Below are 17,772 nucleotides of genomic sequence, written 5' to 3'. Positions count from 1 at the left end.
CGGGTCAATGCTTAAAGTGAAGCAATCCAAACCGCAACCTCTGCTTCAAAACCGTGATGCCGAGTGAAGGTTAGGATCTAGAAAGTAATTCCTTGCACTAGTGCCAACAAGCAAGAACACAAATGCAAAATGTTGCATTTTTCAGTTGATATCTGCAAAAACAAACTTAAGAGGAATAGAGATGAGCGAACCTACTCGGCCACGCCCCTTTTGCGCCCCAGTACCGGGATTTTCAAGTACTTCCGTACTCGGGCGAAAAGATTCGGGGGGGGGGGCGCGAGGGAGAGAGAGAGGGCTCCCCCCTGTTCCCCGCTGCTACCCCCCACGCCGCCACACCTCCCCCCGAATCTTTTCACCCGAGTACTGAAGTACTCGAAAATAGCGGTACTCGATCGAGTCATTACTCGAAACGAGTAGGTTCGCTCATCTCTAAAGAGGAACCTTGAATCTCTTTATGAGGGTCAAGATTTTTTTCTCTTCCCTTCTACTCATGTTCCTATGATTCTCAGGCAGCATCCAGTGATTATATACCAGGGTCTTCATTTACTGCACAAGACATAACTGGGGTATTGGAACCAGAAATTCAGTTTGCTCTGAGAATGTTGTTAAACCCATTTGCCATTCCGCTTGGTCGTCTTCTTCCGCTTCCAGCCTTTTACAAAGAACTTCAAACTTTTTCTGCTTCAGCTGGCATGTGATACATTGGTAATCTTGCTTTGTTGCCTTTGCCTTCCCCAGTCATCTTTTAGACCTTCAGGTCGTGAGCGAGAGCTTAGGACAGCATTTCTGGTGCCTTAACACTCTGTGCCACACAAGGCTCATCAGCTAATTAATAAATCCTCCCAATGTACATCTCTGATGGAAGGCTCAAACATTAAAGTGCCTTAAAGGGGATATCCTGGGACATAGTTTGGTTCAAAAACTTCTTCAGCCTGCAGTAGTAAAATAACAGAACTCATACGTAGCCTTCTCCACTCCCCCGCCACTGGGAGTGATTATGACCCAACACTGGGTCACGTGAGCACCACAGCTAATTGCCTGCTGAAGGGAGCCGGTGATTGGCTGCATTAGTCATGTGGTGCTTTTGTTGAGGACAGTCATCAGCTCTCTGCCCTGGGAAGTGAAGACCAGAAGGAACCAGAGAGCTCCTGAGAGGGTAGTAGCGGGGTGCGCGGAAGGAGGAGTAGGAATTCTGTTATTTTACTACTGGAGGCTCAAGTTTTTGAACAAACTACATCCTCAGATCACCCCTTTAATTAGTAAAATTAAAACGCATTTTGCGTTTTTCAAGTTTACGGGTGACAAAGAAAACTACTTACATGTACATATACTTGTCGAGTTTTGTAGCGAAGTGCCGTGGCATTTCCCCACATCCGTAATAATTTCTATCGCTTTCAGGAATGTGGTCCACATCATGGAATATGACACAGTCCCAGTTTCGATCCTTCATGGCTTCTTTAAACCCCACATTAAACAACATGGCTCGATTGAATGTCTGAGTACCGGCCTACAAACAAACAAAAAGTTCTTACAAAGTGGTCAACGGGAAAAAAATGTGCAGAGATGTTAGGTTTATCAGTCATCAACAGAAAGTGGCAGCAACTGTTCATGTGCATCGAAACCAACAGTTCATTTTACTTTCATTACTTAATGGAAATGACAAAAAACAAGCAGCATTAATGTATGGAAATAGTCAACGCACCTGAATAGAAAAATACAGACAAAAAAAAATCTATAAGTTTGAGCCCCTATAGATTTCCACAACGAAGGCAGCAGATGTAGATCACCCCAATCCCATCTAGCTACTGGAGATCCTTATCACCCTTGTGCTAGGATATACCGGCAGTCCTTCTTGTTTAGGTGTGACACCATGTTTATCCCTTTCCTGTGACATCACTGGTACATTACCCTTGTACTACGATATTGAGTTTATTATCCCTGTATTCTGCCATTATTGGGTACATTACCCGTCTAGTATGATACTGCGTCAAATAACTTTATGGAGTGACATCACATGTTCTACCATCATTGTATCCTGCTGTGACATCACCACAGTGTCTTATCCCTTAGTTATCCCATTTGCTTTGCATGTTCTTTGAATTTATCCCTTTCCGATTACATCATATATTATCCTTGTAGTTACGCTATTGGGTTTATCATCCCTGTAAGGCTTGAGGGACAGTTAGGAGGGAAAGCCTCATGGGATCTGGGAGCTTTATGTACATGATGGATGGATGATATGTCCCCTTCTATGAAGCCTCATGGGATATGGGAGCTTTATGTACATGATGGATGGATGATATGTCCCCTTCTATGGAGGAGGTTTTCTGGTTAGCCATGATATGCTACAAAAGTCATTACTGGGTCAGATGAGATGGCAGAGAGCGAGTTCTGCCCAGTGATAGACTGGTTGGCAGCAGCAGATGATTGGCGGAAGAAAAGTGGCGGGAAATGCCTGTGGTTGTCAGGCAGAATCAGGTGGCCTGACAGTGGCTGGTGATTGGCCCAGAGGAACAAGCTGGGAGGAGCAACAGTGTGATATGGAGGTGCAGAGATGTGGGCCATCATCATCTGGAAAGGAAGCAGCATCCCGCCCTCCCTCCCTTAGATTTGTCGCGGTTTAGTTAATGGGGGATTGTCGCCCGCATTAGGGGGGTGGGCAGGTAAACTTGGGGAGAGTTTGGTGGTGGTAAACTCATGTCAGTAAGACAGAGTTTACATGAACGGTTATGGTTATTGATTGGTTAATAAACTTGGGCCTGTAAAACAGAGTTTACAGGAAGTGTTCTGGTTGTTATTGGTTACATTTCTCCCCCAATGTTTGTAACCCCGTTAATAAACACCGCGGCCTTCTTTATCCAATATTGAGGTCTGTGTCGGTTATTTATAAGAGTTTGGTACGGTTTTAATAAAGCGTAAGATCCCATGTACTGTGACATGTCCGAGTGTGGGGATGTGCCCCAACAATGCGTATAATAATTCTGGCCATGTCCTAAAAGCAGTGGATCACCTAGAATTTTTTCGTCAACTAAAACCAGGTAGTGAAACACATCTTTTTCTCCTCTCGGTTGGTTGCGGTTAGGGACTTTTTTTTGATTTAATAGTTGTATGGGTTTTACAATTAACTTCTCTATATTAGTCATACTATTATCTCGAGTACTTCTTTACCATTATTCAAAATGCTTTCTCCTTTCCTGTAGACAATATACACCGGTGGAAATTGAATATGTTACACCCAGATCCCGTGTAGACGCAGCCGCCGATAGAGCGCTGAGTGAGAAATCGCTCATCAGAGTTGCTTGGTCTTCATTATCGGTTTGGCCTAAGCAGTGTCCACTATTTTAGTATAGGCATCCCATACATATGCCACAAATGCTTTCCTAAGGGGTATTCCCATTGTGAACATGTGCCCTCTTCCCTCCGTAGACTCAAAGAATTTTCACGATTCCACTATTACTACTTCATTACACTAATATGACATTTTGTAGTGTGATCTGCAACTAAGGAATTTTAAAACTCCCAGAACTCCCATTTTCGTGTCCTGTATAAGAATATACAAGACTGTGACCTGTAAGCAGAAATAACTACTAAAATAGGACAAAATCTAGCCCTCCTCCAGCGTGGAATTGGCGGAAGCCAATTGCTGCAACTGAACACCAGTGATACCCAGCGATGGCCCCCTTCCAACATGCTTCCTTCTGTAGGGCTCACATGTCACACTTACCAGCAGAGAGGACTCTAAAACAGGAAGAAGTATCTAAGACTGGTACTTGTGACATGTGAGACGTCTCAGCACTGGCCAGTGGGCAAGAAAGCTGCTGAAGTAGTGATGAGCCGTGTCACAGAGCCCCTTGGGAACAGAAACCAATGGACTGGAACTTGTAGAATGTCACTCAAAGTGTCCAGGGAAAGGTCTTCGTATAAACCGCAAGCATGGCGTAATAGATGAAGAAGAGGTTATATGCAGAGCTTAGAGGGGGGTCATATTATTACTTTACAAGTCACAAAGACCAGGGTAAAGCTGTGAAGGTGCCAATCACTGAATATGCAGACAGTGGCAGAATGTAGGGCACCATCACCACAATGCCGCACATCATTGGAAATGACAATGGCGCATGCGTTTCTTTAACCCCTTAGTGAAAAACACTATTTGTAAAGATTTGCTTTTGTGTCCAAGAGCCATAGTATTTTTAGTTTTCCACCAACGGAGCTCTATAAGGCTGGGTTCACACGGCTCATTTGCTGCGGAAATTCCATACAGAATTTTGCTGCGGCCAGACCACCTGTGGCCACTAATCCCAGGGTTAGCCAGCCATGTGGACGAGATTTGTTAAAAATCTCGATCACACAGGGCGGCGAATCAGTCGCGGCAAAGCGCAGCGCTGCAGCGCGAATTCCCCCGCCACAGCATGTCCGTTGTGGCCATGCTCTCCTCTATGGAAGCGCCAGCCACAGCGGAAAAGCAGGCGGCCAAGCCACTCCAAAACCTGCGGCTAAGTGCCGCAAGTTTTCAAGCAGCGCTTACCCGGCGTAAATCTCATGTTTTTTTGCTACGGCAAAAGTGCAAGATTTCTGGTGGGATTCCACCCAGTGGGAACCCAGCCTAAGGGTGAATGCCCACAAACTGATTTCTACTGCATTTCCCGTAGCAGAAATCCGCGGCTATTAGGCTCTATTGAATCTAATAGCATTCTTCCTGCCAATGCTCACATATGGAATTCTACAGCGGATATCTGCAGCATGTTCTATTTGCCGTGGATTTACGCCGCGGGAAGTCTCCAATAATATAGCATTAATGGAGACCGCGGAAATCTATGATCACTCGCAGGCACTTCTTTGTTTAACATCCTGGTACTCCAGCGACGTAAATCCACGTGTGAAACCCGCAGCACTCGTGGGCATGACCCTTAGGGCTCGTCTTGTGCGGGATCAACTCTACACATCATTTATCCATTTTTTTTTCTAGAGGCAAAATCTGCAATTCTGGCATGGTTTTTTTATTTTGATTGGCGTTCACTGTGCAGTATAAATAACATGTTAAATTAATTCTGCAGGCCGGTACGATTACACCAATACCAAATTTATATAGGATTTCTTTTTTTTGCAACTTTTTTACACTTTTGTACTTTATCGTACCATTTGTTGATCCAGACGACTTTTTGATTTCTATTCTATTCACTTCCTATTCCTTTTTTTGTAAGGCAAGACAGGCAAAATTAGCTATTTTTGTCATGTATTTTGCATCTTTTTCATGATGTGCACTGTGTGGATTAACCCTTTCCAATCCACTGTCTGACCTCTGAAGACATTATGATTTAAGGCTGTACAGCTCCAATGCTGGAAGACGTCCGTTGGGGTTCTCTTACTATATATTGCCAGCCTCTCTGCTGTCAGAGCCTATCCAATGTGTCACCTCATGCAGTTCTGGCTTTAGTCAGCAGATAGCGCCATTCTATAACGGCAGAAAAAGAGTAAGCCCCCTAGGAAAACCAGGATATAAATTGGATTGGGAAGGGTTAAATAACGTGCCAACTTTTTTCCCTGGATCATATTGAATGCAGTGACGCTACGTGGTGTTTTTTTTTTTTATTTATTTTTATTTATTTTTTTATACACAGTAAAGGGGAAATGTGGGGTTTTGACTTTTTACTTTTACTAGACTTTTTAAAACTTTCTATTTTTGTCCCACTAGAGGAATCGATCACCACCATATTTTATCATTCTTCAAATACACAACTATACTTCAGTATAGCAGTGTATTAGAAACCCTATGAAGCACAGCCAGAGGTCAAGCTTCATAGGCCACAGTGAATGGCAGACCCAGAGGTCATATTCAAGTTTCCGGGTGCCATAGCAACCCATAGGGAGCCTGCGATTTACACACCGTAGTCGCACTGAAATGCCTGTAAAGGGTTAAATAGCGGGGATTCACAGTTTCTTTGGTCCCAGCTGTTGGAGCAGGTGCCAGGCTGTTATTCAACAGCCAAGTATCCTCTTCCCTGGCATGAGAGGCGTATGGGCAGTCATTAAGGGGTTTCCAGGATTAAGATACTGATGACCCATCTTCAGAATAGGTCATCGATATCAGATCAGTGGGACTGTGTTGCTTGGGACTCCTATCAATCAGCTGATTGAAGAGCCTGCAGCGCTCGGCATGTAAGGTCTCGTTCCCTGGTCACATGGCCTGACAGCAGCTCAGTCCCATTCAAGTAATTGAGACTGAGCTGCAATACCAGGCACAGCCACTAGATAATGTAAGGTGCTGTGCTTAGTATGTGAAGTGACAGCTGCGCTGCCTCGAGCAGTGACTATTTCAGACAGCTGAGCAGCGAGGCCCCACCGATCCGGCATTAATAATCTATCCAGATGATAGGTCATCAACAGCAAAGTCCCACAAGGTCCCTAAAAACTTTGGAAATAGAGTTTGAGCTGATGACCAAGACTTCATCTATAGGACGTTCGGGCGTGCCATTTAGTCCTGTAGTTGTGGGACGAGCGTCTCAGTTCTAGTTTTTTCTGTTAGTGCTGTTTTGATGATTATTTGTGTATTATTTTACGAGACATTAATAAAAAAAGTGATATCCCCATGCAGAGCTCCCCAACCTCTGGCTGTTAAACTGTTGGAAAACTACAAGTCCCAGCATGTCCTGCAATCAAAATTGTAGTTTGGCACTGTTTAATGGAGGCCATAGTCAGTACTTGGAATTTTTACATTTCTGCCAGTAGATGGCAGCACAAACAAGCAGCGTTACACAGGTAAGTGAAAGTACGGCACTGATTTTTTGTGTATTTGTAGAGTTTAACAACTAGGACCTGCATTCAACCAAAGCACATATTTACAGGCAATCTGTGGGCTTCGTGGTTGGCGCTGCCACCTACTAGTACTGGAAAACAACGCTCACATCTCAACAAGCTGACAACTACAGCTTTACTCCAAAAACACAACACCAATCACCATAGTTGTGTAGGTATGTGTGTGCCTGGGAGCCATTAGATTACAGTCTCTTCCGAACAAGGATGTAAGGGGATACAAGCCTTACACATTAGTTATTTTATTTCAGATCAGTGAAAAATGGATGTAAATGCGTGTAGATGGGAAGCGGGGGAAAAATAAAAAAATAGCATGAAAAAAATCGCACTCTTATACGTGAATATAGCCTAAGTAGGAGGGGGGAATCCTAAAAACTGTATAATATAAAAAACCCAAAAAAATGAAAAAGTAAATCCATAAGAACCGTTCTATAGAGTAAATGACTCATCGGTATATATGTGCCCCCAGACAGCTTCCTTCCGGAAAGAGTTCTAAAGTTCTGGCAGTAGAATGTGGGGGAACCGACAGCCATTACTGTACGAGTCCCCACACCTACGGAGGCTTGCTGCTACTGGCCTAGTTCATGCTACAGCTGCCCACATTCATCATGGTGGTTTGCTAGTCCAGTCACAATGAAAGTCTGAGGTCGGGAACTTCTTCACTCCATTTCCTGCAATCTGAAGTGTCATAACGTCACCGTCACAGAGCCCACGGGGCTGAGACTTTGGCTTGGAAGCCGAGCGCACAGAACCAGTCTTTCTGCATCAACCGGTCTACACTCAGCATTAGGCAAGGTCTCCTCATTTCACCTTTAGGCCAAGTTCACACGGATGGGATCTGCTGTGGATATATTGTGGCATGGAAACCGCATGGCATTTACAGTAGCAGCAAAGAGGAGGAGACTTCCAAAATGTCACCCGCCGGGGAAACAAATCTGCACTAACGCAGTGCAGAAATGGATCAGCGGGGTAGGGTTTAAGTCCGCTACATGCCAATTTTAGCAGCGGATTTGCAGTGCGGGTTCCATCTCTTCAAATAAAGGGGTGAAATTCACCCCAAAATCTGCACCAAGTTTATACGAACTGCAGTATGAGGAGGAGAAAATCATCGTTAATACGATCGTTTGTCCCCGTTAACCTCTACAGGGTTACGCAGGAAGAAGTGCGGCTGATCAGCGAGCTTTTTGATGTGTTAGCTTGTTCGTTGACGGATCATGATCGGTCTTTTACACAACCGATGATCGGGTAAAGAAAACAAAAGTTAAAAGGGACATTACAACATATTACGCTGTTCGATGTGAGTGGGCCCTTACAACAGGAACAAGGCTGGGACAGATTTATGAAACAGTCTAGGAGAAAGGCTGTCTTTGTTGTCCATAGTAACCAATCACAGAACAGCTTTCATTTCCTATTCCGCTCTTGAAAAGCTGCGCTGTGATTGGTTGCTATGGATAACAAAGACAGCCTTTCTTTTAGACGGTTTCACAAACCTGCTCTGATATTTTTTAAGTACAAGGCCAATTCAGGATATTGTGAATCGGATGAGATTTCACCATCACTGGCACTCTTAGTGAAAGCAGCTTTCTTTCCGGTTTGTTACTACAATGACAAACCGTTCCTGTATTAACCCTGTGTGCAAGCCTCTCCTGGAGACAGTGTAGTGCCACATACACAACCGCAATACTCTACTGCAGTGTGATGGGATGAGCGCTCCCAGGAATTATGGACAATGTTTCACACTGGTATACCACGATTACTACTACTAGTTTTCTGTTCCCATAAGTTTGCTCTTTTTGTGCAATAACAATGAAAAGAAAATCTTATGGAATCACCTATCTGAAGAGGTCATGTGACCGTGCTGTAAATAGTTTATTTATACTTCTATCTCATACTTGCCAGCTTTTGAGAAAGGACAATACGATTTAAAAGATAGGAAGAAAAAGCAAATGTGTCATGCTACTTTTTTTCTTCTATCGCATTAGAATTTTAAATGGAGCATATGGCCCCCTTTTGCACATCCCAAAATTAATACAGACCGAATACCAGTCCTAAATAAAAGAATCAGCCCCTTATGAAGGCAGCAGACCAGTCGGTCCTCAACTCTATACAGACTCCAGACCAACCCCCAAATGGTTAGTCCCTCTTTACAGACTCCAGACCAGACCCTAAATAGTTAGCCCCTCTTTACAGACTAGACCAGACCCCAAATATTAGCTCCCTCTTTACAGACCCTAGATAATCAGCTTTTCCTCTTTCCCTGTGTTTCCCTCCACTCCTGCCCCTTTTCTTGATAAAAGTTTCAGAAGTTTCAATAAAAGTATTCCAGGACTTGAGAACCAGCATCACTACATTAATAAATATGCCGTTCTTTTCAGTGTTAAGGGAACACATTTTTTTGCACATAGTTTTTGCTTCTCTGCGTAGTCTCTAACATAGAACTATTGTCCGGTTGTAACCTCCGATTGTGGAGCATTGACATATGACTATGATTAGTATAGCAGCTGTACAAGCAGGCACAACGTCTCCTAGCAATGGAGGAAGCATCTTCAGACCACCCCATCACCCAGCACGCTGTCCTCCTCCTCAGCATCTTCTGTGAAGCTGTCCCATCTACCCCAGGGTCCTACACCGCCGCTGACTTGGTCCCAGCAGCTAAAATACATACCCAGAGCAGTGGGAAGGGTTGAGGGAGGGCAGGAGACTTGACAACTCTCCTGGGAGATCGTTTCAGGATCCTCCCTGACAGTTGGCAGGTATGATCTAGCTATACACACAAGTCACAAAGATAAAAGTCACATGTGTATTCATAAGTAGCCAATTTTCCAAAGCAGGAATAAAAGAAAAAAATATATTCTGCAAATCTACGCCAAGATCCGCACCACACAGTGTGGTTTGAATACCGATTTGCTGCGGATTATTTCTGCTGTGGAAACTTTGCATCCAATCGGCCACATATTCACATACCCTAAAAGTACACCTCCTGGATCTGATCCCAGAGCCCCTCACTTACACAAGCCAAGTAGATGGATAAAAAGTGGATCGGTTAAAGGGGTTTTCCAACACAAAAACACATTGGTGGCAGTGGGGAGCCACATACATGCCCGCTGCGGCACATAGGAGCTCCACAATGAGACGTCATCAGTGATGTTCCATATGCCTGCAGGGGCTTCTACAGGAGAGGCTGATGTGACAGATTTATGGGGCATCACCGGGCACGAAGACCTGGTGACATCAGAGGTCACATACAGTGGTGCTGAGTGCCACAGTGAATACACCTATTAAATGCACTTCGGGGCAGGGGGTTGGGATACTGTAACTAATATATATTTGCTATGACTCCATATATCCAACTATAATCTATATACAGTCAGTTGTATCCCTCAATGTCACAGCAGCCTTACTGAGGCATCATCTGATGATCTCCTGGTACGATATACTTCTTTTACCCTATGAAACAAATGTAACAAGCTTTGTGTGCGCTGCACTGAAAACAACCATACCTGTCAGCTTAAAATATACATAAAAAGTTTCAACAAGAGGAAAAGCCTTAAATGTGAAAGAATGTTAAAAGCTCGGCCAAGAAGCTTACCTGCTCGATGACATAGAAGGAGAACTCCAGGCGCTGCCTCTGGAGCATAGGGATCAGGTGCCTAAAGAAGATGGGTAGGTGCTCATGGCGATTTCGGAATGGAATAAGGAGTGCTACCTGTAACAATCAGAAAGATACAAGTGTAACAAGATGACTTGCTGGCTTACTATATTACCAAAACAAACTGATTACTACAAGACCGAAAGCAATCCTAAAAGGGCGGAGGCGGTAAGCTGTACCCTTCCCACATGTCCTGTGTGCCGATGACTGACTCTCCGCTCGCAGGATTCAAATCACGGCATACTGCGATTTGCCACGATTCTCTGCGGTGAGCCCATCTATCAGACAGGCTTACTGTGGAGACCTGTCATTTCTGCATCTTGTGGATGAGATTTTCAAAATGTCATCCACTTCGCTGCTACTGTAAATGCCGTGGAATTACTGTACGGAGGGCCCGTACAGACATTCTGCCCCGTGTGAACCCAGCCTTAAAGTAAACCCGTCACTGATTGATCTCTATGGGAGTGCGCACACAGCCTGCAAACATCCACTGCCCTGTCAGCATGCAGACTTCAATGGGTGATAGCATGGAAATGGGGAGCTATAAAGGTATCCTATTCACTTGCGTTTTTTAACGCTGCGTTAACACTGCATTTTTTTAATGCCAATGGGTCTTTCTAATGTTAAAAACGCGTCGCAGGTGTGTGCAATGCGTTTTTAACATTAGAAAGTCCCATTGGCATTAAAAAAAAAAAAAAAAGCAAGTGCGTAGGGCCCTAAGTAGCTGTCCATCACTTTGTTTATGGTGTTCATAGGTGGGGAGAGGTTGACTTTGATAGCAAGGGCCTGGTCACACCTCGTCTTTGCCGTCCGTCTACTATATACTCCATGTTTTAGCAGTCAAAATAGCCATCTGCTCAACATATAGGATTTAAAAAAAAAAAATCAAAATAAGCTAAATAAACAGCACAAAGGAGATGTGAATAGGCCCTCAAGACTTCATCCGGTTCATAAAGGTCCGTGTGTTCGGTTTGCTCTGCTCCCATGCGAGGTTCGTCTCTGAGCCAGGAGCAGGTTTCCCCAAGACAAAAAGGGTTTTTGGGGTTCCCACATGGGGAAAAGGTGGAGAAATGCCTTTGCGAATAGCAAGTATTCTCATACAGCCACACAACTGCGTAACCTCAGCCGATCCCTACAGCTCAAGTATGCCAAAGTATTCAACGCCTGTGCCTCTGAAGAATGGGGCCTCCTCGCTCCTGTACATACCTGTTCTGCACATGTCCAAATATGTAAAGAGCTCAAACCACAAGGCAACGAGAACATTTCCTGAAGTCAATCAGCTACATGTTGTTAGAGGCCAACAAAGGGTAATTGGATAATGAGGTTCCAAGACCATATGACCCAATTTTAAGTTTCACACAGCCTTGGGCCGCCCACACGACAATTTGCAATAGTCTCCCGCGCGGACGATCCGCAGCATTCCACACCAATTCAAACCAATAAAGCATCCGCATGTCCGCTCACACGGATTCCACATCATCACTAGGCGATGAGGTGGGAAAAGCAGGAGTTTAAAAAAAACCTTACTGCGCATGTCTGATGACGAGCCGTGCGGACCATCCACAGTACACATGAAGAAGCTAGAGGACATGTACGCGGGGTCACCGGCCCAGCACAGGCCCAGATTCCGCTGCGGGCTCACGCATGCAGAATCCAACTTGTTGGTGTGCGGACGGCCCTATGTCACAGAAAAGACTTTATAAATATCAGCCTGACTAATTACCTGATCTTCAACCCAAGTGTGGGGGTAACCTTGAGGAAGTGTTATCTTATATGGTCATGCCCAAATATTAGTGGTTTACTAGCAGCAACTGGGGACATGTTGGACATCAGACCCCAATAACCAGGGAATCAGTATTATCCTTAAAGGGGATGTCAAAGTCTGAACGAATAACGATCCATTTTTGAGGATAGGTCAATAGTTGCTCAGTGGGGGCCCAATGCTCTGGACCCATATTGGCCAAAATATTAACCAATACCTCATATTTATTGAGAATTGTTGATACGTATTAATAACATGAAGTGCAGCTTTGAACGCTGGGGGAGTGCCAGTGCGGTTTACCTATGGAGTGCAGGGCAGCCCGTGGATTGAGATATGGCGTCACGAACAGGCTGTAAGCCTGCATGGTGCACTACACGCACTATGTGGCCTGACACCCTGTGTATGTTTTACTTATATGCAAGTATAGTACTGGGCAGCCGCCTCCATATAGGGAAGATGTGTGAGCGGTTGTTTATCAGTACCTTGCACCTCCTGATAGTTGGGCTGTCTGCATGCTGAGGGATATGGCATATTACCTGCCCTTCTATGTTAGCACAATAGTAAATATATGTCCATTCTTTCTGGTTTTTGTTTGCTTATGTCCCCTCTTTTCATTTTTTTATCCATCTATGAACGACTGCCTGTTTACTGTGAATGCCGGTCGGTGGGCAGGAACAATCCCCGCTCCACTCCGCCTTCATTCACTCATCCATGTGCATTTCCGTGGCGTTGTGATGATTTTTTTTTAATTCCTCGTTCTGTAACTGAGTTGTGTATGAACCGCCTCCCATGCGCAATGTATTGCGTGAGGACAGTGCTGCATACACTGCCTATACCATGTATAAGGTTCACACTGCGTGGTATGCCGAGAAATAGAGCATACTGTGATCCATTTCTCGCATGTGTCTTCACGCTCATCTGCATGGATCAATGAAAGGCCAATTACTTTAATTGACTCCAATCACCGCGTATCACGCGACTGTGCATCGTGCGTAATATAACGTGAAAAACGCCCATGGACCTGAGACACTTTATTCTTGACATCATGTAAAAAACAAATGTGATATTTTGTAAAAATAAATATTGGTAGAAAACTTTCAACAATTTAAGTCTCCAGAATTCACAGGGGCCAAGATTAACAATTACAGCCAAAACCACAAAGTAATGTTCATTAAACATCGACCGGAAAAGCCGCAAAACACAGATCTGCATGTTAAATAATCCACTTTATGACCATGACTGTGACATCAAAAATCAGATTACAGCAAAGACGGATCAAGTGCTTATCCTAAAACCTTCCCTGGATTATTAGAGGGGAATATGACAGATAAATGGGAAATTATGTAAAGGCAATTTGTCCTTCTACAATACACAGCGCAACTGCAGGCAGAAACACTTGCGCCGAATCCTGCTACTTGTCGTAGAATAGCCCACTGCCCAAGACTTGTCTAGGCATCAGAAATATAGTCACATGGCATCATACATCCAGGACAGCAGTCAGTCACTGCATGTATGGGAGAAGGGAATTAATGGGAAACTGATCAAATTTGCTGATGACACTAAGCTAGGAGGGATAACTAACACTAGGGAAGAGAGGGAGTATTCAAAAAGATCCAGAAAAGCTTCAACAGTGGGCGGCAATTAACAGAATGGTATTTAACAAGGAAAAATGCAAAGTCCTACATCTGGGCAAGAAAAATGAAAAAAGCACATACAGAATGGGAGGAATTGGGCTAAGCAGAAGCACATGTGAAAAAGACTCGGGTATTCTAATAGATCATAGACTGGCTTTTTGGCTGCTGCATCACATTGTTGACTCATGTTCAAACACAATTCTGGGATGTATTAAGAGAAGCATAAAGTCTAGATCACGTGAGGTAATTATCCTTCTCTACTCTTCCCTAGTTAGACCTCATCTGGAATACTGTGTCCAGTTCTGGGCACCCCACTTTAAAAAAGACAGACAAACTGGAGCAAGTTCAGAGAAGAGTTACTAAGATGGTGAGCAGTCTGCAAATCATGTCCTATGAAGAACCGTTAAAAGATCTGGGAATGCTAAGCTTGTAAAAAAGAAGGCTGAGAGGAGACTTAATAGGTGTCCACAAATATCTGAAGGGATGTCACATTGCAGAGGGATCAGCCCTAGTCTCATTTGCACAAGGAAAGACTAGAAGCAATGGGATGAAACTGAAAGGGAGGAGACACAGATTAGATATTAGAAAAAAACTTTGACAGTGAGGGTGATCAATGAGTGGAACAGGTTACCACAGGAGGTGGTGAGTTCTCCTTCAATGGAAGTGTTCAAACAAAGGCTGAACAGACATCTGGTCCCTTCCAACTCTTCCATTCTATGGTTCTATGTATGACATACCATCACTTTTCTGCTAATTATAGAGTTCACCTGAATACCTTCGGTAATTATCTCTAAGGCCTATTTTTGGAGAGTTATTACTATGACCCATAGATGTAATGTGGAATCTCCAGCTTAGGTAGCAATTAGAATACTTCTTATAATTACCTATGTCTGATTAGCTCCAACTGAGGGTGCGGGCAGACGAGCGCATAAACGGCGCGTTTTTGCGACCAAACGTATATACGTGACCATCTGAGGCAATGGTTTCGAATGTATTCGTTCACATGGGCGATTTTACGGCGCGTAAAAACGGCAATTCGAAAAAAAACGGAACATATGCGACCGAAATACGCGCCAACGCATATTCGATCGCCGAAAAGACCGTTTGCAAAGTAGGAACAAACGAAAATACGCTTTCTAGCTCTGGTCGTGATCGGTGAAAAACGATCGCTCGGGCAATTATACGTTGCGCTCGTGCGAACGTAAATACGCCTACGCTCGTCTGCCCGCACCCTGAAAGTGTGAAATCTGCTGTGGAGGCGCAACAAAAACCGGATCACAATCTCCACCGATGGCGCAGATTAAGACAGGTTTTCCGCTGTGAAGCTGAATTTGGTGTTGCATGTGCATTGCGAACGCTCCATGACACTTTCTGCTATGTGTGAACATTCCCTTACACGGGCCGATTGGTGTTCAGTTTTCATGCATGCATAAACTGTATGATGACCAATAAGCGAATGAATTATTGTTCGCCATTCCGTCGATGCATGCATTTACAGTTAACGATAATTTAGGTTCTCACTGGATTGCAGGAATTGGAATGATTATACCCATATAGGGAGTCCGTCGGGACTTTAGAGCAACAGAAAGTAAGTTTATGGCCACCGAGTCTGGAGGTATGCTTATACTCGCCAGCCTTCCCATACCCAGGAAGTGGCAGTCTGCTGCATTCATCAGGTTCACCTCTGCATCCCGCAAGTGCCCATACATTGCAGAAGGGAGTCTGATGCCCAATCAACAGCAACATAACAGGAAGCGGGTAAGTATTAAAAAAGTAAATGTGAAGCCCTGTGCGAGAAGCCCGCCATCCGGTCTGCCAGTCTAAATGCTCCGCACGAGGGCAGACGACCTTAGCGGTGACGTCAGCACTCGTGCCGTCGTTTAGACAACGGTCGTACCATGTAAATGGAACTTGAGAAGGTACATGAACCACGTCAAAGTGTAGGTGGGCATTCTGACAATATATACTTAATAAGTATTGCAATTCCCTGCTTGTGTAGTTGCCAGCTGGGTGACGCCTGGTGACACCGCTCATCAGTAATATACCGCTATAATACGTCCTCTCACCTTCCAGCGGGGCGTGCAGTCAGTAGGTTTCCAGTGCCCTCCTGGCCCAATACCCAGGTCAGAAAATTGCTGATGAATTTCTTCTAATGTGATCTCGCTCATATTGATGTCAGTAGATCCACCTGCCGGCAACAATTCCAGTTAGGAGTTTATATTACACTTTTTTTCGGTAATTTAATTTTATAGTGTGCATAAGTACTTGTAAAGATGAAGTTCACCTTAGGCGAAGTTAATTGTATATATTCTTTTATTAGTGGGAGTGGTCCAGTAATAAAGAAGGAAAGCTGAGGCCATGGCAGGCTCTATAACATGATGCCTGCCCGTTCATGCTGACAGGTTCCCTTTAAATGGATTCTAAACCATGTGTTGTAAAGTTATAATGAGTTCACAATTAGCATACTTACTGCAGACTTTCCACAGACTCACCCTTCCAATTACAGGGGTGAAGATCTGCTGCAAATGCACATCAAAATCTCTACATGAAATGGTGCCGATTTTGGCGCTGATCCGCAGCAAAATCCGCCATGTCTGAACGCAGCCTTAAAGGGGGTTTCCAACACTTGCAAAAGGCACTTTGGTAACCAAAATCGTATGCTGATCAAACAAGGCTTTTGCTGTGACCTAGTCATTCTCTATCAGGAGATCTGATAACTATGTATGAGCAAGCTCTGAGGCAGTATATGGGGCACACAAGGAGCACCTGATGAGGAGATTTACATAGCTGTCTGACACCATTTGCTTCTTGTGTCTTGGTTTATTCATAATTAACCTCCCTGATGAGCTGAGGTTTATCCAGGGAAACACATCAGAGGAACTTTGCTGACTAGGACAATCTTTGGTACAGTGGTCCATATAGTATTTTGGATCATGGAAATTCACGGCTAAAGCCTAACGCAGAGCATTAAAATACATACGCATAAAAGGCAGCTTCTCTGGGCACGGAAGGTGTGGAGAGATTGTAAAGTTTTCCGGCAGATACATGGTTGACTGTGCAGTGAAATCTGTCGAGTTTGTACCATCTGGATAGTCTGAGGGGAAAAACAAAGAATCAAATTAAGGACCAAAACCATGTTAAACTATTGAGACTAATACAGTGAACCTTCTTCAATGTCTGGGTAGCTGAAGTACCATAAAAGTACAGGTTACAATATTTTCAACAGTTAATGGTCTTCCCCAGACCATTCTAACTTGATATCAGATGCAATATGCAATGCGGCAGACAGCCCGGATCTGCGGCACGCGCACATCACTGAAACATTCAGCCAATCAGCACGGGCATTTCACTGGTAGAACACCTGTATAAGTGAAGTACAAGCACTGGTCGCTTCCCAGTAGTGCGCTCAACAGCACTGTAGGGGTGGGGGGGGTCTCACACAAACCGATTCTAATTGCAGAATCCACAATCACCATCTGCGTGGATTTTCGTGGCAAAACGCAGTCACTGAAAGACATGTACTTTTGATTTTTCCTTCACACTCACAGATACAAATGACATATTCCACGAGCAAAAGAAAAATGGTATCATGGTCTATTTTGCTGCGGATGGCCTCCATTGAAGTCAATGGAAGTGTCCGACCTGCAGTCCCTACAGGTACCCATGTCATCACTTTGCGGGAAATACAAACAATGGAGAGAGAAAAACAACAGTACTGCTCATGACCGCCTGCAAGCCACCGCGGGCAATCGTAATACAGATCATTTAGGGCGACTGGCCGGGCTCACAGCCGGAATCCGATGGCGGGACTCTCACATTTGGTATCTAACCTGTTCTCTGAGCCTGACCTTAGGATGAGCGGCGCCTACGGACACCAGCGGTGGGCGGCCCCATGTTATTTTCTGGTACACTATGTG

General features: G+C 44.4%; 1 protein-coding gene across 1 annotated transcript in view; it reads right to left on the bottom strand.

Annotated features, from left to right (window-relative positions):
* B4GALT6 (beta-1,4-galactosyltransferase 6) overlaps positions 1-17,772 on the bottom strand; it is a 79,887-nt gene that overhangs the window by 7,935 nt on the left and 54,180 nt on the right. Inside the window, exons 3-6 of the mRNA XM_066579641.1 lie at positions 16,836-16,949; positions 15,922-16,043; positions 10,400-10,516; positions 1,320-1,507 (exon numbers count right to left, since the gene is read on the bottom strand). Of these exons, the coding sequence (XP_066435738.1) occupies positions 1,320-1,507; positions 10,400-10,516; positions 15,922-16,043; positions 16,836-16,949 (541 nt within the window). The remainder of the gene's footprint in view (positions 1-1,319; positions 1,508-10,399; positions 10,517-15,921; positions 16,044-16,835; positions 16,950-17,772) is intronic.

Source organism: Eleutherodactylus coqui, chromosome 9 (genome assembly GCF_035609145.1).
Source record: "Eleutherodactylus coqui strain aEleCoq1 chromosome 9, aEleCoq1.hap1, whole genome shotgun sequence".
Taxonomy (NCBI): domain Eukaryota; kingdom Metazoa; phylum Chordata; class Amphibia; order Anura; family Eleutherodactylidae; genus Eleutherodactylus; species Eleutherodactylus coqui.
Note: the sequence above shows the minus strand (reverse complement) of the source record. Positions and strands in the feature narration are given on the sequence as shown.